We start from the raw sequence: 25,026 nt of genomic DNA, 5'->3' as shown, positions 1-25,026 counted from the left end.
AGAAAATAATTGAGAAATAAAATTAGAAACAGTTATTCATAGCTAGCCAACAGGGTAATAAAACTAATGCATGAATTATAAGTAAATAAGAACTAGAAAGGACAAAAGTTTCTCAACTCATAAAAGAGAAAAAATTTCATCATTCCTTGTTTTGTAAAGTGTCATATGAGTTATCACAAAAACATGGTCAATATATTTATTTCAAAGTGTATTCAATAAATACATGGCAAGCACATCATTTTGTTTGATGATGACATTACACTTATAGCTACTACTCATAAGCAGTACCACATCTTTAAAAATGGCATGAAATAACTCAATTAGTTTTTGAAAACTCCTACCTGTGTGTTATTGTCAGTGCATGTGTTTAGGTTTTCACAGACTTGTGCATCATGTAACAATTTTTTATAGAGTTTTAGTGTCACTGAACATGTAACTGAGCAGACCACACTTCTGATATTAGCTCCTTCTGGCCACAAATTTTGAAGCAATGACAAAGTTCTTTGTACCTGAAATAAAATATTTTTTAAGAGAACCAACTATTACAAGAAACAAGATTCAAAGCTTACTTGATATTTAAGCCCTGAAAAAAATTGCATTTTCCCTTTAGTACTATTACTCCTGGAACTTAATTTTTCAAAATATTAAAAATAATGAAAAATAAACAAGCAATTAGAAAATGTTTAATGGAAAGTGAAAACTAGGCTGTATCTAACTAAGCTCTGAATCCTATTTTAATGTTTACTTCTTCTACTGACTTGTACTTTCTAAAAAATCTGGAAAACTACAACTGAGTTTGCATGTTGTTGAATAATTAACTTACAAACTCTTCAGTGTTGTCACTTAGGATATTTTTCAGTGACCATTAATGCAACTGAGGCAAATATGATGTATTTTCCTAATGGAAAGGACAGTTAGCTTCCTTTAATTTGATATTTATGAACTGCTGCCAAAGGCGCTATCACTAATGACTTACACACTTTGGGGAAAGTTAGAAAAGGAGTAAGAAGTTGAGAAGTTCAGCAAGAGAATTAGATAAAGGCAGAAGTAGCTCTTCAGACTGATACTTCTCTCTATCTGTAGCAGGGTATTAAAATCTTGTCTTCTCCTAAAAACCTGTCATAACTGGACAAATCACTTAACCTCACTCACTCATTTAAAATGTTTGTTTAGTGTCTATATACTATGTAGCCTCTTCTGGAATTTTATTTCAGATTTGATGAAACACTTATCTAGAGCTTATAGCAAAGTAGTATAATGAACAGATATGTTTTTAAAAGATCACCTCATAGAAAGTAAATCATGGAAGACCAAGAGCAGAAGCAGACTGAAAAGTAGGTTAACGCATTAGACCATTCTGCTGCATTTATCCAGGCAAGATTTGAGAGAGCCTCAGAGTAATGCCATAGTCATGGGAGATGGTGAGAAGTGGGCAGATTTGGGATAAACAGTGACAATATTTAATGTGGAAGGGTTGTGGGGTGTGAGAGAAAGTAAGGTAAGGATGCTGCCAAGGTCTTTGTCTTGAACTAGAGCGATAGAGACACCATTAACTGAGATGAGGAAGGCAGAAATGGAAACAGTTTGGGGTAAAAGTCTGTCTAGTCATGTCAAGTTTGTGATGCCTATTACAAACCTAAGTATCAGAGGCAGCTGGACATATGACTGGAATAAGAGAGATGAGGGCTGAAGAATCAATCTGGTGTCTGATATCAGCACATGCAGTCTTTCATTTGAAATCAAACAATGTTAGAGTGGGATAGACTGCATAGTCCTTTTTATACACTGCTCCAGGAAATCCAAGGACCTTCCCACAGGGTCTACAAATTTGGGAGGGAGGACAGTTTTGTATAAATATTTGCACAAAGATTCTAAGCATAAGTGATAGCTGAAAACCCACTGGTTTAAAATAAGAACGAATGTAAGAATAAAATAATATGAAAATGAAAATAAGAATGGCTAACATTTCATGAAAGTTTGCTATGCACTTTGTGGTTCATGATTCTTATCTCCCTGAATTACATAGCTAAGTCATCTTCCTCTACTACTGGTTCTCATGGAACCTGTACTTTCATATTTATAATACGTGCTTCATTTGCAACTTTACAGTTGGTTATTTAATTATTATCATTTATTATTACTTTTGGCTAATATCTGCCTGTCCATCTAGATTACAGTGGGACACTTTTTTGTTTTTGTTTTCCATTATAATCCCAGCATAATATAATTTATATAATCTATATAATCATTATAATCTAGCATAATATATGGAACATAGTAGTCATTCCACAAATATTCTAATATGAATAAATGAAGGAAGAATGGTCAGAATAACCCAAGTAGGTGAGTAATTTTCATTTGCTAATGAGAGACCTGAGATTAAGAGAGGCTGAGTAACTCTGTAGTTAGCATGTTGACTTCAGAGACATGGGACCCTGATCACACTGTATCCGGTCTTCTAAAAGGGAGGCTTCATCAATGGCGAAACAATGCCAGATGTCAAGTTTGGAAAAATCAGACAGGTGAAATAACATTGACTTTGACCACCTCTCTCATGAGATATTACCAAAGGATCCTCTGTTCAACTGTCATTTGCTAACATAGATAACTTTCTTCTCCAAAGGGCTGAAAACATTCCTACCCTCTAAGTATAGGATTCTGCAGTGGTCAGTTCATACATTTCAAGAATAAAATTTTGATATTTCAAAATTATCATAGTGGCTGTCTTCCCTTGATACAATTTTATCTTTTATACTGTTTGGTAGAAAGTGATTAGGGATTTTTAGTCAATAAATTTAGCAAAGCTCCTTCTGCTACAGTACTATTCAAATCCTGAAGATGTTAGCCTATCTAATCAATAAGGACACGGATGCTGAGAAAGGAAATGTCTGTTTTCTAGAGCAAAAAAGGCATTGAAAGTATTTCCTTGATGCTGAACTTTATTTGAGTTTCCAGATAAATGTCTTGTTACCTCTTTCTGCATGTCTTCCAAGCTTAGTTTCAAATGACTGTACAGAACTACTCCTGTTTCCTGTGACTTTTGAAAATAGTCTATTATGTAGGCATGTAAGGCATGTTGCAGTTGTTTCTCATGCTAAGGAAGAAGACACACAAGTAAATTTTCAGTTTCAAATAAAAATACACATTGAAAAATCTCTACTTAATCATATTCATTGATTACATTAGAACACACAAACAAAATTATTGGCTAATTCAAGTAAAACTATACTTATTCTTTTGATCTGAACCCCCCATTGCTGACTGAGATTATAGGAGGAAAAATTTTAATGTTTTAAATTCCAATAAAACAAACCACTAAAAAAAGTACTGGTCTCAGTAGTATTATAATTGTTTCACACAGTCTTGTCTCTTCTGATTAGTTATTTCATCTATCTTAATTTTAAAGTTGTGAATCCAGAAAAAACAATTCCAGATTACAAGCACATACATACATATGCTTGTTACATATAAACATATATAAAAATATAGAGAGACACTATACGAGTATACAAATGAGTATGTGTGTTCACATCCATGTGATTTTTCTGGGAGACATGGACTGCCATTTCCCACTATAGTCTTTGCATGTCCTTGGCCTCTCTGAACTCTTCTTCCCCATTGCCCTTTTTTTTAAATATACTTTTTTTAAAAAGATACTTAGATTACCTAAATGTTACATCAAAAATATAGGGGATTCCCATATACCTCAACCCCAACACATATACTTTTCACCATTAACAACATTTTTCATTAGTATGGTATATTTGTTATAATTGGTGAACATATATTGAAGCATTGCTGCTACAACCTATAAAATTGGCAAAGTATAACCCCACTGTCTTTCATACAAGAACGAGTCTCAAATTGTTACCACCTCTCAAACTTGCCCAAGAACAATTCCTCCCTCTTCTAAACCCATCTTTACCAACTATTCTCAAACTAGCTAACTTCCACTGACTTCTATAGCTAAAGGCAAAATATGCTGTGATCTACAATGTCCCTTCAGAGCCTTCTCGTGCCCAGATTATTTGAATAAAGGTTTATGCTGCTGGTGATCTGGTTAAATTTCTTCCATATTTGTATTGTTTATTTCTTCTTAACCATTTAATCTAACTTACCATTTTAAAAAATTTTATATGTGAATAGCAACTTGAGGCATGATATCCATATGTTCTCAGGGTATCAGTCTCTAGTCTTGAAGATAGCACAATATTGATTTTCTTCTGAAGAGCATGAATGATAAAAATGTTTAAAAAATGTGTCTGACGAGCTGTTAGTCCTGTTTCTGAGACAATTAGGAAATAGGGAGAACACTCTTTAAGAAATAGCTCCCATTCTGAAGACAGACAATTGGAAAATTCTGTATGAATAGTAACATCAGTATTGTATTCTAAATGCTGAATCAATGCGCTACGAAGGGCAAGAAGTTCAGGAAAATTAAAATACAAATTTTCTGCATCCTGTAGAGAAAAGGAAACCAATGTTAATATTAGAAAAAAATTAGTCATTAGCTACTTTTCTAAAGATTAGTATGTGTCCAAGTTGTAATGACATAATACAGAATAAGAATTTTTAGGTGATTAAAATACATTTTCCTGCATCCTGAAGAATGGTCAACTAAATATAGACTTACTAACTATTTTTCTACAGATATCACTTGATATTTTTCCTATTCATTTTGACTCTACTATAGGAAGAAGCAAAATATCTAAAAGGTTAGGTAATAATTGATCAAATTCAACAACCGTTGAATATTTTTTCTTAGGCTTTATAAAATGAAATTGATGAATTAGATCTTTTTGTTACCTTAAAAAAGACAATTAAAAACTTGGCTTCCTTTTGAATAAAATCATGCAGAAATTGTTCCACAATATAGAAGAAATGCAGGGTTTGTCCTTTCTTTAGGTTCACATTTAAAGCACAAGTGATTAATAATGAATCTCCATCAATCAAAAAAAATTCAGACTCAACGAAGTCTTTAAGTAAGCTTATGAACCTGAATAAAAATAATGAACATATAATGCAAAGATTATAAACATAATGACAGCCAAAGGGAAAATTCTATATTTTAATTAGTCACTCAAATTTTCTTCTAATTCAAGAATGGAATATAAAGGAAGGCAAATGACAAATTTTTGTTTTATTTAAAAATTTTCCAGCTTTCTCCATTATTCTGATAATAGAATAAGTCAGCTGAAGATCTGACTGATTATACTGATCATACGATGAAAATGAAATGTATCAACCTAAGTATAATTATATACAAAAGGTAAGTCTCTATATTTTAAATTACTTCAAAGCATTGCTTTTGTACTCAGTTGTGGAAATGAAATCAATCACTATTCTTGGTCAATATCATACTTGCAATTATCTTAATTTACCTTTTTTATTAGAGATGTTGTAGGTTACAGAAAAATCATCTATGAAATATAGAGTTCCACATACTGCACCCCACCCCCAGTTTTCCCTATAATTAACACTGCATTAGTGTAGTATCTATGTAAAAATTGATAAAAACAATATTATTATAATTATACTATTAACTAGTCCATAGTTTACATTGGGATTCACTGTTTATGTTATAGAGTGTTATGTTGTTGTTGTTTTTAATTTTTTATTCTAGTAATATACATAGAACCTAAAATTTCCCCCTTTAAGCACATTTTACTTTTTAACCTATTATGTAAGGAAATTTTAGTGAACCCATTACCCAATGCAAGAAATAAAAGATTTTCTAGAACTTTTATCTACCCTATAAGTCATTTCCACTAACTTATCTCCCTGTTTCTTCCCTCAGAAGCAACCACTGCTATGAATTTAAAATTGTTTCATTGTTCTCTTCTTTATTTTTTTAAAGTTTGTATGACATGCACTTGTGCCTCATTTCTAATCTTTACTAAAAGGATATCATAATATATGTGTTCTATGGGATTTACTTTTTTAAGAATTACTAATTATTGCTAAAATTTCCTGTGTGTGACTGTACGAAGCTATACTTCAATAACTTAACTACTGTACAATATTCAATTAATGACTATATCACAATTTATCTTCATCCCTTTCCTGTCCACAGACATTTGAATTCTCTTTTTTCTTACTTTTTTTTTGGTATTATAAACTATGTGACAATAACCATTCTTGTGGATATTTTCTAAAGCACATGTGAAACTTGAGAGTATTCATACAAGTGGAATTACTGGTTTGTAGAGTTGGAAGTAATATCAAGTTGTTTTTCAAAGTTATTGTATCAATTTTTTCTTGAACAAGAAGGTTTCACAAATTTAGTTCATCACATAATTTTCAACACTTGTCTAAATATGAACTATATACTTTTTCTAATTTAATTTTTTTTTTCTATTTTGGTTGGATGTGGGAAAATAATACATGCTACATTTTTAAAAATTAAAACACCACAGTAATGTTCACTAAATCTGCTATGTATTCTTTTGGACTCTACCTTTTTTCTTTATTCGTTTGGTCTAACAAACAACGTAGTAGATGAGAACACATTCTCCAGAGCCAGACAGCCGGGGTTAGAACCTGGATTTAGCACCTCCAAGTTCAGTAACTTTTAGGTAAGTTGCTCGTCTACCCTGAGCTCCAGTTTCTTGGCCTATAAAATGGAGTTAAAAACAGTTCTTGGGAAGCGGACTTAGCCCAGTGGTTAGGGTGTCCGCCTACCACATGGGAGGTCCAGGTTCAAACCCGGGCCTCCTTGACCCGTGTGCAGCTGGCCCATGCGCAGTGCTGATGCGTGCAAGGAGTGCTATGCCATGCAGGTGTGTCCCCCTCGTAGGGGAGCCCCACGAGCAAGGAGTGCACCCCGTAAGGAGAGTTGCCCTGCATGAAAGAAAGTGCAGCCTGCCCAGGAATGGCACCACACACACGGAGAGCTGACACAACAAGATGACGCAACAAAAAGAAACAGATTTCCGTGCCGCTGACAACAACAAAAGCGGACAAAGACAATGCATCAAATAGACACAGAGAACAGACAACCGGGGTGGGGGGAAGGGGAGAGAAATAACTAAATAAATAAATCTTAAAAAAAAAAAAAAACAGTTCTTCATTTGTATAGTTATGGGGAGGATTAATGAGATAAATATCTATAAACTTATTAGAACTGAATTATACCTCCATCCTACTATGTACTTTAAAACTGCTATACTATTTGTAAACGATGTTTTGGTTGTTTTGTTTTGTAATTATATAAAATTGTTGCTAGAGTACATGTATTCTAAACTAATTTAGAAAACTGGAATATGTATAAAATGCCATGAGATCAGATTCAATGACCCATCAATGGCAGAAACATTGTTTACTTTCTTTATTATTGTATCTCCAGTGCCTAGTATGTTAACAGGTACACAAAAAATAAGTACAGAGGGAATTAACTAGTACACGGGTTCAGTGTATTCTTTCTTGCTAAAATTACATAATTTTAGACATTAGCCAAAATATACCAAAGACAATTTCATGAAATTTGCATAATATTTTGAAATTCTTTATACTTTTATTAGTAAAGACAGAACTTAGTAAAAATAGAACTATGATTGGGTTTACCGCAATACAATGCCAATTAAATTGTTAATTTTGTCTTGCATGACATTAAAAGAAAGTTGACTTTTTCCTCCATCTTTACCTCTCTTGAAATTCTTTGGTATGTCTACGGTTTGCTACCGAATGAAAGCCATATACCATTAACATTTCCCAAGGAAAGAAAAGATTAACCAATTTTCAAAAAATATGAAACCCTTATCCCTCAGCAGTTTCTACAAAATACTTCTTGGTTAAAAGATTATGCCACAGAGATGAAATGAAGTTTTTCTAGTGACACACAACTTTGAGTAATTTGGCAGTACTTACACAGAGTTTGACGTAGTATCCCAAATCAACAATGAGAGCTCCTTCAGAACATTCTCACATTCAGTTAATCCTTTAAAAATAAGTAAGAGGTTGCTTCATACACAACTTTAAGTTAATTATAGGATAACAAATGATTTCCATTGCTAACTTTGAGTATATTTGTACTTTACCCAAGACTGCATATACATTGCTGAAAGTCAATATGCATATAACAAAAATATAGAGATTATGTTCAAAAAGAGAAAATGTATACATATGTACTCTAAAAAAATTATAATCAAAGTAAGCATTGGGATTATCTTAAGTTCTAAAATTAGTAATTTCTCAGGGCAAGTGAATCTTAATGATATGTATAAATTATTACAAATATGCAAAGACAAAAATATACAGAGAACTGAAAATTTTCCATTTCTAGTATTTATCTATATGTTAATTACAAATATATTATATATACAGGGTTTATCTTCAAAAGTTATCCTCCTAATGAGAAGAGAAACCATGAATTGATATATTCTGAAAATTTTCCAGTTTCCCTATATATGAAAAAATAGGAAAAAAAGGTTTTGAAAAGAAAAAGGTCATTCATTCAGTACGAGAAGTCTCAGGACAACATTCTTCTATAAGAACCTAAAGCAGGAAGCAGGTATATTAAAACTAATCAGAGATCTGGAAGAATTTGAGTTGTGTCATAAGTAGTCTCATACTGTGCCTTTTATTAATTGAATCCTCCAATAATTGCTCTTTCTTTAAAGTTTATGCATAATTGAGAGATGTTGTGGGCTAGTAAAAAAATATTTAAGTATCATGGAGTCGCTATGCAGGACCATATAAAGGGGCAGATTTATAAAGAATATATGGTTTCTCATTCTAAAAGCTATTTTATAATTATTTCCCAAATGATACTTCTAAATATGGCTGTTGTGGCAGTTTAAAACTACTTATGAATTCCAAAAAGAGGTATTGATTAGGTCTGTAAACTGGTCTGTTCCTCTGGGCATGATACCATTTTGATTGTATTAAATTCACAGGTTCACTTTTACTTTATTAACCTAAGATTAGGGCTTTGATTCAACCATGGCATTAGGGCAACTCAGAACTGAGTCCCTGCCCCCCTGGTGGGCTATATAAATGGATGCTCAGTCCAGGACAGGGAGTGGATGCAGAGAAGAATACAGAAGAAGAAGGAAGAGAGACAGCTCCAAAGATGCAGCAGAGAGCTTTGATCCTAGAGCCCCAGAGAGAGATGAGCCTGATAGTTTGCAGCTGAAGAGAACAGAGCAGCTGAGAAGCCCTGAGAGATGAGCCTTATGCCAGCCTATAGCTGAGATCTGAGGAACCTGGGAGCACAGAACCTTTAGAGGAAGAAGGAAGGTGAACCCTTGCAGACATCACCCACCATCTTGCTTCAACACGTTGCAAATGACCTTGGGTGAGAAAGTATCTCTTATGGTACCTTGAATTGGACTCCTTAGGGCCTTGTAACTGTAAGCTTCTACCCCAAATAAATACACGTCATAAAAGCCAAAAGATTTCTGATACTTTGCATCAGCATTCCTTTTGGTTGACTAATATAGGTGTATATATTCATTTTCATTTAAAAAATTTTATTTAGCATTTCCTGCAATTAAAACAGAAGTCTTCAAATGACTGTTTTTGTTTGTTTAAGAAATCTAGCTCTACTCCAAGAGCCTTAAGATATTCTATTGTTTTCTTTTTTTTGGTAGACACATGATAAAAGTGTAGATTCAGATTGAATGCATGTTGAAAGCAAAGAGTAATTCAGGGAGAGATGATATTTTTATGACACAGAGCAATCACAGGCTTTAACCTGCATATCTCTACCTTTGTTCAGTACATTTGAGTTTTTCTATAATGCTTCAAAATTATTTTTTCTTTAACATATTTTTAAAATTTATTCCTGAGTACGTTTTAGGTAGTGTTGCTGTTTTAATGGTTTCCTTTATTTTACTAACTTTTCTAACTATTCGTTGCTGGTGCTTAGAATAAGCTTTGATTTTTTAAATGTTTTGATTTTATGTTCAGAATATTTCTCTAATTTCTTCTTTGTGTGTATGTTCTCTTGGTTTTTCTGTGTAGACTATTATAACAATTATTTTGTCTTTCTTCCTTTGCTATCTTCACACCTTTTATTTAGTTTTCATGTCTTGTTGAGCTTATGGAACTTCCAATATAATATCAAATAATAGTGGTAATAGTATCCTTTCTGGTTCCTCACATTAATTGGAACACATAAAATTTTTGCTCTTATTTTGATGTTTGTATAGACTTTAAACAGGATCCTTTTATTAAGTTTCAGACATTTCTTTCTTTTCCTAGTTTGTGAAATATTTTTATCATAAATGAGTGTTTAATTTATTAAGTATTTTTCTGCATTTATTGAGGGGATAATATTTTCCTTTAATCTGTTAATATACAGAATTTTATTAATATAATTATAAATATTGAGATATATGTTGGAAACTCAGCATGGTATTGCTTTTCTTTTACCTTAGTATAACTAGATTTATATATTGATATTTAATTTAGGAAGTTCTTGCTTAAGACTTTTAAGTCAAGCAGAGCCATTTGGACCCACTTTTAAATTATAACTCTATTATCAGAATCATGAGGGAACCTTATTAAGAATGTTGATTCCCAGTCTTTTCCCCTGCAATTTACTGATTCAATAGGTGAGATGCAAAATCCAGGAACTTATTTTAGTGAAGCGTAATATAACCATATTCAACTTAAGTAAATTCATCTAGAAACACTAATAACAAAAAAAAGCTGAATCTACTTTTTTTTTTTAACAATACAGTTTCCAAGAAACTGTCTTCCAACTACTCAATTGGGTGTTCAAACAAAGGACAAGAAAAAATATTTTCTAATGCTGGAGTCAAAAGACAGCTGAAGGGATCTGTGGAGGATTGAAGTTCTATGTACCTCAGAAAAAAAGGTCTTAAATTTAATCCATTCTTGTGGGTGTAAACCCATTGTAAATTGGACCTTCAGTTAAGATGTGGCCCATCTTAGTCAGGATGGGTTTTAAATCCTATTACTGGGGTCCTTTATAAATGGAATGAAATTCACACAGAGCGCGAGAACTACAGAAGCAAGGAGATCAAATCAGCCAAACCCTGAGGAGAAAAGAGAGACCATCTGACATTGCCTGTGCCTTGCCAAGTGACAGAGCAGTCAAGGATTGCTGGCAGCTGGTCTTCGGGAAGAAAGCATTGCCTTGGTGAGGCCTTGATTTGGACATTTTCCTGGCCTCGAAACTGTAAGCAAATAAATTTCCATTGTTTAACTCAACCCATTGCATGATATTTGCTTTGAGGAGCCTAGGACATTAATTCAGCATCAATAACATTCAGAAAGGGGCAGGAGGAAGAAAGAGGAAGATGGAAAAAAGAGGAAGAAAGAAGGTTGTTTTTACTAGTGATATAGGAAATATTGAAGGATAATTTTTACCTTACGAATTGTTTGCCTGGTGCCATCATTGAGATCTAATCAAGCGGGTTGGAAGTTTACGCTATTAACAAATCTCTAAGGTGATCCTGATACCACTCATCCACTGACCAACACTCAGAACGACCATGTGGAGCACTGATCATCCCATGTTCAGTATGCAAGAAGGTTCTCTCCCATCATATTCTGTATTTTTAAATTAAATGCTGCGGGCCAGTTGATGCCTCTATAAACCTAAGATAATATCTCTGTATATACAATGTACATCCAATAATTTAGGTACAAGTTCTCAATAATGACATGTATTCACCACTGGAGCTACATAAGACAATCCATCAATGTCCTGGGCAGGGGAAAAGGCTAGAATCCAGAATATTCTGGAATATCTATTTACTTTCATTGTTCTTGGCTCTTTAAAATATCTATTTTTGAGTATGCTACATATGAACACACACTTACATATGCTTTCATATTATTTTACTGACTGGTGCATAATAAAGTTTAGAGATCAAGAATCTAAAAATCTGAAATAGCATAAACTAAAAACAATTTCCAGATGATAAATTATTTTTCAATTCTAAGGCAAATTATTGTGTGTCCAACAGACACAGCTTAGTACGATATTTGACATTATTTCTTACTTAATATAGGGACCAAAAACTGGCTACAGAAAACATTTGTGGCCTGTTACAGTTTGACCAATTAAGTCCAATTAATGTTATAGAAAAAGTAAATTGGGAAGAGGTTGTTCTCCACGTTTAGTTGAACGCATAATTTAAGTAACTGTCTTAGAAGAGAAAACTAGTAATCTAGTTGAAAAAAAAAGTTAAAATATTAAAATTCTTGCAAATTTTAACATACCTATTTGGCAAAGGTCCCATCATGAAGCAAACTATAGCAAACGCGAGAATCAAGAGGTCTTTCTTTTGTTCCATGACTAGATTTACCTCAGGATTCTAACAGTTTCTCTATTTCTCAGTTTATGTCTCTTAAGTGGAAGACTTATGTTTGATATCTAAAGTACTTTCTTACCACAAACATTGTGAGAAGGTGTTGCCCTTAAAAAGTACAAAATTATACATATTACATGACTTTCTTCATTCAGAACAAAATGACCAAGAACTATTGCATTCCAACCCATTGCATCGGTGTCCCCCAGCCCAGATTTTGTGATACTCTAAGATTTTTTTCAATTACCTTAAGAAGAGTGGTGTAATTTTAGTTCAATTTACTTATAAAATTAAAATTTGTAAAAAAAAAATTTATACATTAAAAATATATGATTATGTTAGAAAACAACTGTTGGAAACAAAGTTGCAATAAAATCCAATAGGCTGGAGAGGGGGCAAGATGGCGGCTGAGTGAACATCCCGGTTAGGGTCTTCTGCAGGGAATCGGCTGGGCGGTGTTGGAGACTCTTTGGGACCGGATTGTTTCAGGATTTTTGCTGGTCCGGAGGTGTCTGGACATCGATTTGGAGGGAAGGTAACAGAGAGGATTCGTCTGTGAAATACACACGGAGATCCCAGCTACCTGTAGAGGATTCCCTCCTTGGGTAGGCGGAGACGAGGCATCTAGCCCCGCTCGGTGGGGCTGAGCCAGGCCGGGCCGCAGCGGCGGACGCCGGAGCCGGGCCGGGCTGCGCCGGCGGCGAGCGGGGCCGGGCGGGGCCGAGCCAGGCCGAGCCGGGCTGCGGTAGCGTCTGGAGCCGGGCGGGGCCGGTTCAGGCCCCGGCTGCGGGCCGCGGTAGCGTCTGGAGCCGGGCGGGGCCAGTTCAGGCCCCGGCTGCGGGCCGCGGTAGCGTCTGGAGCCGGGCGGGGCCGGTTCAGGCCCCGGCTGCGGGCCGCGGTAGCGTTTGGAGCCGGGCGGGGCCGGTTGAGGCCCCGCTGCGGGCCGCGGTAGCGTTTGGAGCCGGGCGGGGCCGGGTCAGGCCGCGGCGGGTACGGAGCCGGGCAGGGCCGGTCCAGGCCGCAGTGGCGGGAGGTGGACGCCGGAGCCGGCTGGGCCACTGTAGCGAGCGGAGCTGGGCGGAGCCAGGCCAGGCCAAGGCGGCGTGAGGAGCCGGGCAGAGCCGGTCCAAGCCTCCACGGCGGGCGGAGCTGGGCCTGCGGAGGGGTTTCTGTTTTGTTTTGTTTTTTTTGTTTTTTTTTTGTTTTTTTTTTTTTTTGAGCATCTGCAGTACTGGGGAGTTCGTGGGCCCTGGGCGGCCTATTGGGGGTTTGTGGGAAGGGAGGTGCTTGCAGACCCATTTGGGCAGACAGACGGGGTTTTTAGGGCAAAGCGGGGGGAAGTTGTTGTTTTAGATAGTGTTGCAATTGTGACACGTGTGTACCTGTATCTCTCTTCTCCCTATCCGTTCCCCACCGTTTGCCCATCCTCTTTTTCTTTCTTCCTTTCTTCTTGCCTTTCTTTTTTCTTTATTATAATTAGGTTTTTTGTTTTGTTTTGTTTTGTTTTTCGGTTTTCTCTTTCCCTCTTGTCCCTCATCTTCCACTTATTTTTACTTTAATTCAAGTATACAATAGGTGCTACAGGGAACACCTCACATTTGCTGGGTTTTCCCATCCTCCACTGCCTCATTTCTGTGTGAACTGATTTAGGCTACCTACACTATCCCCCTTCCCCTGCATCTTGATATACACTATCATCTACTGTCTCTCCTATATTCCACCCCCCACCTTCCGTTCTTTGATCCACAAAGTGTCTAACTCTTAATTTCTAATACCTTTGTTCTGTTTTCTGTCTATTATCCACTCTTGAAACTATTACCTTTCTTTTCTTTTTCCCTCTCTCATGAAAACAATAGCTGTGTAGTTCATACCATATTCCTCCCAAATTCAGTCATCTACTTCATAAAAGGTACTCTACCTACAGCTATAACTCTATACAATCTACATGAATCTAACCTCCATCCTTCCAGATCTCATATTCTTGCTTTATTAACATACATCACCAAAACAACTTTACACTTTTCCCTTGCTTACACAATTGCCTTTCCCCAACACTAATACTTTCCTCTAAAGTGAACTCAACCAACAACAAGTAACTAGAATAAGAAGAAAAAAGTGACAAAGAGAAGATATAACACCTGTGCAAAAATAACAACTAATTAACCTCCAAGAGCAGACAAAGAAGCTAAGGAACTGATTAAATTCATCAAAATAAAGAGATGACCAGAAAGCAACAAAAATCTACAAACCAAACCAATAATCAGGAAAACATGGCTGAATCCAATCAACAAACCAATAATCACAAAGGGGAGCAAAACTTGGCACAAGCAATGAAAGATCTCAGAACATTTATCACCGACAAATTTGATGCAGTAATGAAAGAGGTTAACAACATGAAGACATCACTTGGAGGGGAAATTGCAGACATACGCAAAAACATAACAGATATGATGGGAATGAACACCACAGTTCAAGAAATCAAAAATACGCTTGCAGCAAATATCAGCAGACTAGAAGAGACAGAGCAGAGAATTAGTGATGTGGAAGACAGTACATCAGAAATCAATCAGATAGTAGAAGGGATCAATAAGAAGATAGAAAAAATCCAATTAGGATTTAGGGACCTGAATGACAATGCAAAACGCTCAAACATACGTATTATAGGCATTCCAGAAGGTGAAGAGAAGGGAAAGGGGTCAGAAAGAGTGTTGCAGGAAATAATGGCTGAAAACTTCCCAAATCTACTGAAAGAGACAGATGTACATATCCAAGAAGCACAGCGCACTCCACAAGTCATAAACCCCAACAGGCCCACCCCAAGACATATACTTGTCAAATTATCCAAGGCTCAAGACAAAGAGAAAATCCTAAAAGCAGCAAGAGAAAAGAAAACCATCACATACAAGGGAAGCTCAATTAGATTAAGTGCTGATTTCTCTTCTGAAACCATGGAGGCAAGAAAACAGTGGTATGATATAGTCAAGGTACTAAGGGAAAGAAATTTCCAACCAAAAATACTTTATCCAGCTAAACTAGCATTCAAATATGATGGAGAGTTCAAAATATTTGCAGACAAACAGAAACTGAAAGAGTATACCAACAAGAAACCTCCCCTTCAAGAATTTCTAAAGGGAGTGCTGCAGGAAGAAAGGAAAAAACAGGAAAGGCAAAGTTGGAGGAGAGTATAAGACCAACAACAACAACAAAAAAGACAAAAAAAATATACAAACAAAATATGACAAACACAAATCCAATCAAAGTATGGCTAACACAAATAATTCCTTGATAGTAATAACACTGAATGTCAATGGATTAAACTCACCTATCAAAAGATTCAGACTGGGACAATGGATAAGGAAATATGACCCATCCATATGCTGTCTACAAGAGACACATCTTAGACCCAGAGACGCATGGAGATTGAAAGTGAAAGGCTGGAAAACAATCATACAAGCTAACAATAACCAAAAAAAGGCAGGAGTAGCTATATTAATATCAGACAAAATAGACTTTAAATGTGAAACAATTGTGAGAGACAAAGAAGGATACTACATTTTAGTCCAAGGGAAAATCTGTCAAGAAGATCGAACAATCATAAATATCTATGCCCCTAACAAGGGTGCCTCTAAATACGTCAGGCAAACGCTGGAAAAACTAAGTGAAAGAATAGATACATCTACAATTATAGTGGGGGATTTTAATACACCACTATCAACTCTGGACAGAACATCTCAAAAGAGAATCACCAAAGAAACAAAACATTTGAATAGTATATTAGAGGAGCTCGATCTAATAGACATATATAGATCGCTACACCCAAACACAGCAGGATATACATTTTTCTCAAGCGCACATGGATCATTCTCCAAGATAGATCATATGCTAGGCCACAAAGAAAGGCTGAACGAATTCAGAAAGATTGAAATCATACAAAACATTATCTCTGACCACAGTGGAGTCAAGCTGGAGATTTGCAAGGGAAAGAAGCCCAGATTTCACACCACGATTTGGAAATTAAACAACACACTCTTAGAAAAACAGTGGGTCAAAGAGGAAATCTCAAAAGAAATCAATGACTACCTTGAAACAAATGATAATGATAACACAACATACCAAAATTTATGGGATGCAGCAAAAGCAGTACTGAGAGGGAAGTTTATAGCCATAAATTCATATATCAAAAAAGAAGAAAGAGCAAAAATTGAAGAACTAACTGCACATTTGAAGGAATTAGAAAAACAACAACAAAGTAACCCAACAGGAAGAAGAAGGAAGGAAATAACAAAGATAAGAGCAGAACTAAATGAAATAGAAAATAAGAAAGCACTTGAACAGATAAACAAGACCAAGAGCTGGTTTTTTGAGAAGATTAACAAAATTGACAAACCTTTAGCAACACTAACAAAGAAAAAAAGAGAGAAGATGCAAATACAAAAATAAGAAATGAGAAAGGCGATATCACCACTGACCCCACAGAAATAAAGACTATCATAAGAGGATATTTTGAAAAACTATATTCCAACAAAAATGACAATCTAGAGGAAATGGACAAATTCCTAGAAACACATAAACAGCCCATATTGACAAAAGAAGAAATTGATGATCTTAACAAACCAATCACAAGCAGTGAGATAGAATCAGTTATTAAAAATCTCCCAACTAAGAAGAGCCCAGGGCCAGATGGCTTCACAGGTGAATTCTACAAAACATTCCGGAAAGAACTGACACCAATCCTGCTGAAACTATTCCAAACCATCGAAACAGAAAGAACATTACCCAACTCCTTCTATGATGCCAACATTACCCTAGTACCAAAGCCAAACAAAGACATCACAAGAAAGGAAAATTACAGACCAATTTCTCTAATGAACCTAGACGCAAAAATACTTAACAAAATACTTGCTAATCGCATTCAACAACACATTAAACGAATTATACACCACGACCAAGTGGGATTCATCCCAGGTATGCAAGGATGGTTCAACATAAGAAAATCAATCAACGTAATACACCATATAAACAGATTGAAGGAAAAAAATCACATGATTATATCTATTGATGCAGAAAAAGCATTTGACAAAATACAGCACCCTTTCTTGATAAAAACACTCCAAATGATTGGAATACAAGGAAATTTTTTGAACATGATAAAGAGTATATATGAAAAACCTAAAGCCAATATTGTTTACAATGGAGAAATCCTAGACTCCTTCCCTCTAAACTCAGGAACAAGACAAGGATGCCCACTGTCGCCGCTCCTATTTAACATTGTCTTAGAAGTACTTGCTCGAGCACTGAGCCAAGAACCAGAAATAAAAGGCATTCAAATTGGAAAGGAAGAAGTCAAAATTTCATTATTTGCAGATGACATGATCCTATACATAGAAAACCCTGAGAGATCTACAACGAAGATTCTAGAACTCATAAATGAGTTTAGTAAAGTCGCAGGTTATAAGATCAATGCGCAAAAATCAGTAGCATTTCTGTACACCAATAATGAGCAAGATCAGGAGGAAATCAAGAAACAAATACCATTCACAATAGTAAATAAAAAAATCAAATACTTAGGAATAAATTTAAAGAGGTAAAGAACTTATACACCGAGAACTATACAAGATTGTTCAAGGAAATCAAAGAAGACCTAAATAAATGGAAGACTATTCCTTGTTCATGGATAGGAAGACTGAACATTATTAAGATGTCTATCCTACCAAAATTGATCTACACATTCAATGCAATCCCAATAAAAATCAATGCAGCCTTCTTTAAGGAACTAGAAAAACTAACTATGAAATTTATTTGGAAAGGAAAGAGACCCCGAATAGCCAAAGACATACTGAAAAAGAAAAACGAAATTGGAGGAATCACACTACCTGACTTCAAAGCATACTATAAAGCTACGGTGGTGAAAACAGCATGGTATTGGCATAAGGAGAGACATATAGACCAATGGAATCGAATTGAAAGCTCTGATATAGAACCTCACATATACAACCACATAATATTCGATAAAGCCACCAAACCCTCTCAGCTGGGAGAGAGTGGCCTATTCAACAAATGGTGTCTGGAGAACTGGATAGCCATATGTAGAAGAATGAAAGAGGATTACCATCTCACACCTTATACAAAGATCAACTCAAGATGGATCAAAGACCTAAATATAAGAGCCAAGACCATAAAAACCTTAGAAAGCAGTGTAGGGAAACATCTACAGGACCTTGTAATAGGTAATGGATTTATGAATATCTCACCAAAAGCACGAGCAGCAAAAGAACTAATAGATAAATGGGACTTCCTCAAAATTAAAGCCTTCTGCACCTCAAAGGAGTTTGTCAAGAAAGTAAAAAGGGAGCCCACACAGTGGGAGAAAATATTTGGCAATCATATATCTGATAAGAAACTTATAACTTGCATATATAAAGAACTCCTATATCTTGAAAATAAAAAGATAAACAACCCATTTAAAAAATGGGAAAAAGACTTAAACAGACACTTCTCCGAAGAAGAAATACAAATGGCAAGAAAGCACATGAAAAAATGTTCCAAATCTCTAGCTATCAGGGAAATGCAAATCAAAACCACAATGAAATACCATCTTACACCCATAAGATTGGCAGCTATGAAAAAAACAGAAGAATACAAGTGCTGGAGAGGATGTGAAGGAAGGGGAACACTCATCCACTGCTGGTGGGAATGCAGAAGGATCCAACCATTCTGGAGAACAGTATGGCGGTTTCTCAAAAAACTAGCCATAGATTTGCCATATGACCCAGCAATTCCACTGCTGGGAATATACCCAGCAGAACTGAAAACAAGAACACAAACCAATATATGTACACCAATGTTCATAGCAGCATTGTTCACTATTGCCAAAAGTTGGAATCAACCCAAATGCCCATCAACAGACGAGTGGATCAATAAAATGTGGTATATACACACAATGGAATACTACTCGGCTGTAAGAACAAACACACTACAAACACATGTGATAACATGGATGAATCTTGAGAACCTTATGTTGAGTGAAGCAACCCAGACATTGAAGGACAAATACTACAGGACCTCAATGATATGAAATAAACAAGCTGCCCTAGATAGCAAGAGACTGAACGATAGGCTTGCAGGAAATCGGAGGGTGGAGGAAGGATATGAGCCGATGTCTGCAGGGGCGGAATTTAAGACGAGATGGTGGTAAGTATGAACACAAAGAAGAGATAAAAGGGGGGCAAGGGGTTGCCTTTGGTTGGGGCTTTGCGGGTTTGAGGGTGGCTGGGGAGGGACGGATGGGTAACGTTGCCCAAAAGTGGGGGGAGGGAGGGGTAGCATACGAACCAGGAGAGGGTCAGGTGTTGGTGGAGAGTAAAATGCCGAGAAAATCATATCAAAATATAATAAAGAGGGTTACCTGTTTAGAATGCTCGGAGGGGAGGGTCTGATGCAGGACGGGCTCCTGGGGAATGTCTAAATGCTCATTCTGCCAGAGTGGGTGACACCATGGGGTAGAAACCCAAGTAGTGAGAGTGGGGGTGGACCCACATCCTGGGGAGGACTAATGCCATCCAATAGAGGGAACTGTATCCCTCGAGAGAAAGGGTGGCTCCCAGGGCATTGGGGCAGTTGAGCAAGTTAGGCCCTGAACACTATTCCATCTATCTCTGGAAGTGGCTCCTCAGGAAACGGAGGTTGGCTATCACTGAGGGCACCAAGGTGGAAGGGAAAATGGACGTTAAATATGTGGAACCAAAGTAAATGGGGGGTAAGAGAGGAGTTTCTTGAGAGTACACAAAGATGGATATAAAACATTTAATATTACACCATAACATATAGGAGATGACAGACTGATAATGTAAACCATAATGTAAAACATAGGATAACTAAAAATGTAAAGAACTGTGTATCCTAAAGTATGCACCATAATGTAAGCACAGATGTCACCTTGTTAGAAAGCGAATGTCTCAGACTCTGTACATCACTTTAAGTAAATATGATATGAATAGGGCGTAAGAGTATCACTGTGGAAGGGAAAAGGTTTTCTGGTGGATGTGTGGGAGTGCTGTATATTATATATATACATTGCTGTGGTCTAGGACTCCTGTGAAGAAAAGCTGAATAATTAGGGGGGGGAAAAAAAAAAAAAAAAGAAAAAAATAGGATGTGGAATTTTTTCAAGTCAACATTCTTTATCTAAGTTCTTTATCTAACTTTATCCAAGTTCTTTATCTATCCTTTAAACTCATCGCTATATGCCATTCCCTAGTAAGGGACCATGACATTATATTGGGCTTCAAATTTCGGGGAGTTCTGGACCACAGAGTGTTTCAACAATGGCAATGGAGGGATACTGGTATGGGATACCAATGACAGGTGATATATGACTGACAGGGAGCTGTACAGAACATATGTCCAGGGTGCATGGTAATGTTTGGATATACTCATAGTGGCAACAATTAAAAACCACAGTAGGGGGGGTACTGGGTTCCTGGCCAGTGGTGCTCTGTCGTGGTCCCTAGGGGAGCAGCGACAGTCTCCCAGGTACAGTGGTGGGGACCAGGAGGGAGTGAGGGTTCAACAGTGAGCCCCAGATGCTAATGACTATGCTTGTGAGCTGATAAACCCAAAATAAGAACAAGGCCTAGAGCAACTTTGTGCCTGGGAATGTCCTTCTGTCAGCCTTCATGTTACTCAAATGTGGCCAGTCTCGAAGCCAAACTCAGCATGTAAATGCAATGCCTTCCCCCCAGCGCGGGACATGACACCCGGGGATGAGCCTCCCTGGCAACGAGGGACCACTATCAACTACCAACTGATGATGCAACTGGAAAATGACCTTATACGGAAGGTTCAATGCGGATCAGCAGAATATCCATGTCTACATAAAATACCATGACTTTAAAATGCTGTTTGACCTAAAGTAAGGGGGAAATGGAAAGGAGAAATGAGTTTATATGGCTACGAGTTTCTAAAAAAGAGTCTGGAGGCTGGCAGAAGGTTTGCCCTCATGCACAACTGAGCAGAGTCAGAGAGACAGATAAAGTAGATACAACCCCCAGATATTGGTTCCTTTGAGGGCTAAAGAGACCCATGGGAGTTATGGTCATGGCCGATGGGGTTAACTACCAGGGCAGATGGCCCCTCTTTGGAAATGGTGTTTATGTGTGATGAATCTGGACTCAGATGGGATCTCCCTTCATAAGACTTTCATGCTAATGTGCTGGAGGTGCAGTTAATGTTGGGGTTTAAGATATATTTAGGGGATTTGAATCTCTGGACTGACAATGTGATAGCCAGATCCTAAGCCTCAACAGACTCCAGCACCTACAATCTGATTTATTGGACTTAACACACTCAGCTAAGATGGAGTTGAAGAAGGACAACCACCACACCATGGAGCCTAGAGTGATTACAACTGAAAATGGGAGGATTGCATCCAGCATCCAGGTGGAATCTGAGCTTCCTCTTGACATAGAGGTGCAATGGACACAACCAATCCAATGTCCACATAGAAGAGGTGGCATTGGATTGGGAAAAGTGGACATAATGGACAAAGGGTATGGGGAAAGGCAGGAAGAGATGAGAGGTGGAGGCGTCTTCGGGACATGGAGCTGCCCTGGATGGTGCTTCAGAGGTAATCACCGGACATTGTAAATCCTCACAGGGCCCACTTGATGGAATAGAGGAGAGTATGGGCCATGAGGTGAACCAATGTATATGAGGTGCAGAGGTGCCCAAAGATGTACTTACCAAATCCAATGGATGTGTCATGATGATGGGAACGAGTGTTGTTGGGGGGGGGGAGAGGGGGGGTGGGGGGGTGGGGTTGAATGGGACCTCACATATATATATATTTTTAATGTAATATTATTACAAAGTCAATAAAAAATTAAAAAATTAAAAAAAAAAAATCCAATAGGCCATTTAAACTCCAAAAAATTAAAGACATCCTTTACTGTTAAGTGGTCCTACTTTTACTATTGAACCAATTTATAGTAAAATACGTGCATGGATAATGCCTCACCTGATCTTTGTAAATCGCAACTGCTAATATCTGTAGTTTCGATTTCGAGAACTTTCTCGTCATTGATTTCAAACTCATGCTGTAATTGTTCAGGAGCTGGATCTTCTATTCTGCTTTCAGAGCTCAGACAATCTTCTTCAGATTGGTCAAATGAAGACAAGCTTTTCGTGGACTCACTGTCTTCAGAGCTATCACTTTCAATCTCACTCTCACTTTCACTGTCACTAGAGCTTGATTTTTGATACTGCGAAGTAGGTGCAGAAGCCATGATCTGCAAAAGCAAAGCTGTTTATTATCACTTGTTTATTTAAAATTATATATCTCAATGTAGTTTGCTTCTGACTGATACTTTCTCTCTGTCTAAATCTCCTCAATCCCTGTTTCCTCAGTGAGGATAATTTTCACAATCCTTTCCCAGCATGTTTGCAATGATGTCTCTCAAAAGGGTAAGCAGACTTGCACAGGAGGATGCAACATATTCCTGAAAATATATATGAAAGTTGCTTTACAAAAGAAAATAATAGCTTACACATCTTATGGATGATCTAATCAAAGAAAAGTAGAAAAAAATATTAAAATTTCTATGTTCACCTCACCTTTGGAAAATGTTCAAAGACACATTTCAAACATTCCAAATATTATTTAGATTGTATTCATTTCTTTCACAGTTGAGCTCATAGTAAACTAGCTTACACTGAATCAACATCCAATTAAAGCTAAATATTTGCTGGTTTCTGTGTGCCCAATTATGTTCATCATTGCCTCAAGTGAGATTGTGAAATATGCATTCTCTCAGTTGTAGCAATATATGCACTATCAGAATAGCTACTTGTTCCTCTTTTTTAAATAGTAAAGTTTGTAATAGTGGCAGTAACAAGGATGACAACTGTGATGTCAGTGTACTGTTAGCTAAGAAGGAGCAGAACTTCTTACAACATCAAAATGTTCATTCTTCAACTTATGCAAGAAAGTATGAATGTGTGATTGCTCTGAGGGAAGGAGACTTGGCCCAATGGATAGGGCGTCTGCCTACCACATGGGAGGTCCACAGTTCAAACCCCGGGCCTCCTTGACCCGTGTGGAGCTGGCCCATGCGCAGTGCTGATGCGCACAAGGAGTGCCCTGCCACGCAGGGGTGTCCCCCGCGTAGGGGAGCCCCACGCGCAAGGAGTGCACCCCGTAAGGAGAGCTGCCCAGCGTGAAAGAAAGTGCAGCCTGCCCAGGAATGGCACCGCACACACAGAGAGCTGGCGCAGCAAGATGACGCAACGAAAAGAGACACAGATTCCCGTGCCGCTGACAACAACAGAAGCGGACAAAGAAGAACACACAGCAAATGGACACAGAGAACAGACAACTGGGGGGTGGGGGGTGGGGAAGGGGAGAGAAACAAATAAAATAAATCTTTAAAAAAAAAAGTGTGATTGCTCTGAAATTGAACTTACAAATACAGAAAGCCACTGTATATGCAAAGTAAATTGATAAAACTTTTAGTATAGGTACTTAGTTGCTGTAAGTACTTAGACTGACACCAGAGTCACATGTAAATAGAAAATTTTCTGATAAATGAAACCCAATCAATAGTAGCATTAGTAGTACCACCAAAATATTTTAATATCTTGGCCTATGAATAAGAAATCTCATGAATAATCCTCAAATTATTTGAAAAGAAAAACATAAGACAAAATTAAATTTTTATGTTCCTAAAAAGAGGATCTGAGAGTGATTTGTCTTTAATAGCTTGTCACCCAACTGAGTGCCTAGAATACTAAAAAGGCTAAAAATTTAAATATTTGTACTTTTAATGTTTAACTGTTTTATACTGATTTGTGAATTGCTTCCTCTAATTGTATCAGGAAACTCACATACGTCCCTTCAGATCTTTTCCACCTTACATTGTCTTCAGGGTCCTTGACCCTTTGTTTTCTCCCCCCCAGCACTGTGGCAAGCACCTCTGCACAGGCATCTTTCGGCCTCGGGAGGGCAAAATCCCATAGCACTTTGCCTCATAGCCTTTTGCTCATATTTATATCGTGTGCCTCTTGCTCCCTGTTCCAAGATTTCCCTGCCGCCATTGCGACCTAAACCACTTCAGGACCCACTGCATATCCACACATGTGAAACACAAAAGTGTGTAGGAGTGAATGCCTTATGTGGCAAATGTGTGACCAACGGGATTAACAAGCAGAGCATAAATCTTTCTCCCACCCTCCCCTGAAGGGATTGCCCTGAGATACGCTACTCTAAACGGCCTCTTGGAAGATGGTCCCCAGGCACTGAGTTATTGTCGGTGCTTGATGCTATGCAGTGGCCACTGCAGCAAAACACTCTTGGACTGGCCTCTGCCTCTGCCTTTTTCCCCTGTCCCCTCACCCTTGATTCACTGGGATTGCACTCCTGAATGTCTTAGGAACTCATAAAGTTTTGCCTCATGCTTTGCTGTCTTGGGAACCCAGGCTAAGAGAGTTGATACCAGGAGTGGACCCTGAAAGGGATAAGATTTTGGAATTGATTCCTTCCCAAGTCTGATGTCAACAGCAATCCTGGAGCTGGTGCTAAGAGAGGTGCTAAGTACCCTGGCATACAGGATCACAATTACTAAGGCTTTTCTAGGTGTTTAATTGTAATGAAGTACAGGTGGAAGGCAAGGCATTGTTGAGAAATTCGTTTTAGCTGTGGCACGGGTAAATATAGGAACAATGGTCATTTTAAGCATGAAATTGAGTA

The 25,026-nt window shown here is 37.4% G+C and overlaps 1 protein-coding gene across 1 annotated transcript in view; it reads right to left on the bottom strand.

Annotated features, from left to right (window-relative positions):
- The window catches only part of LOC101426665 (probable ATP-dependent RNA helicase DDX60), a 94,755-nt gene extending 72,188 nt beyond the window's left edge, over window positions 1-22,567 (bottom strand). The window contains exons 1-5 of the mRNA XM_071208622.1: window positions 22,300-22,567; window positions 7,867-7,936; window positions 4,807-4,996; window positions 4,119-4,460; window positions 2,972-3,094 (exon numbers count right to left, since the gene is read on the bottom strand). Coding sequence (XP_071064723.1) covers window positions 2,972-3,094; window positions 4,119-4,460; window positions 4,807-4,996; window positions 7,867-7,936; window positions 22,300-22,567 — 993 coding nt within the window. The remainder of the gene's footprint in view (window positions 1-2,971; window positions 3,095-4,118; window positions 4,461-4,806; window positions 4,997-7,866; window positions 7,937-22,299) is intronic.
- Window positions 22,568-25,026: the final 2,459 nt, after the last annotated feature.

This window comes from Dasypus novemcinctus, chromosome 1 (genome assembly GCF_030445035.2).
Source record: "Dasypus novemcinctus isolate mDasNov1 chromosome 1, mDasNov1.1.hap2, whole genome shotgun sequence".
Classification (NCBI taxonomy): Eukaryota; Metazoa; Chordata; class Mammalia; order Cingulata; family Dasypodidae; genus Dasypus; species Dasypus novemcinctus.
This window is presented reverse-complemented; position numbering and strand designations above follow the sequence as displayed.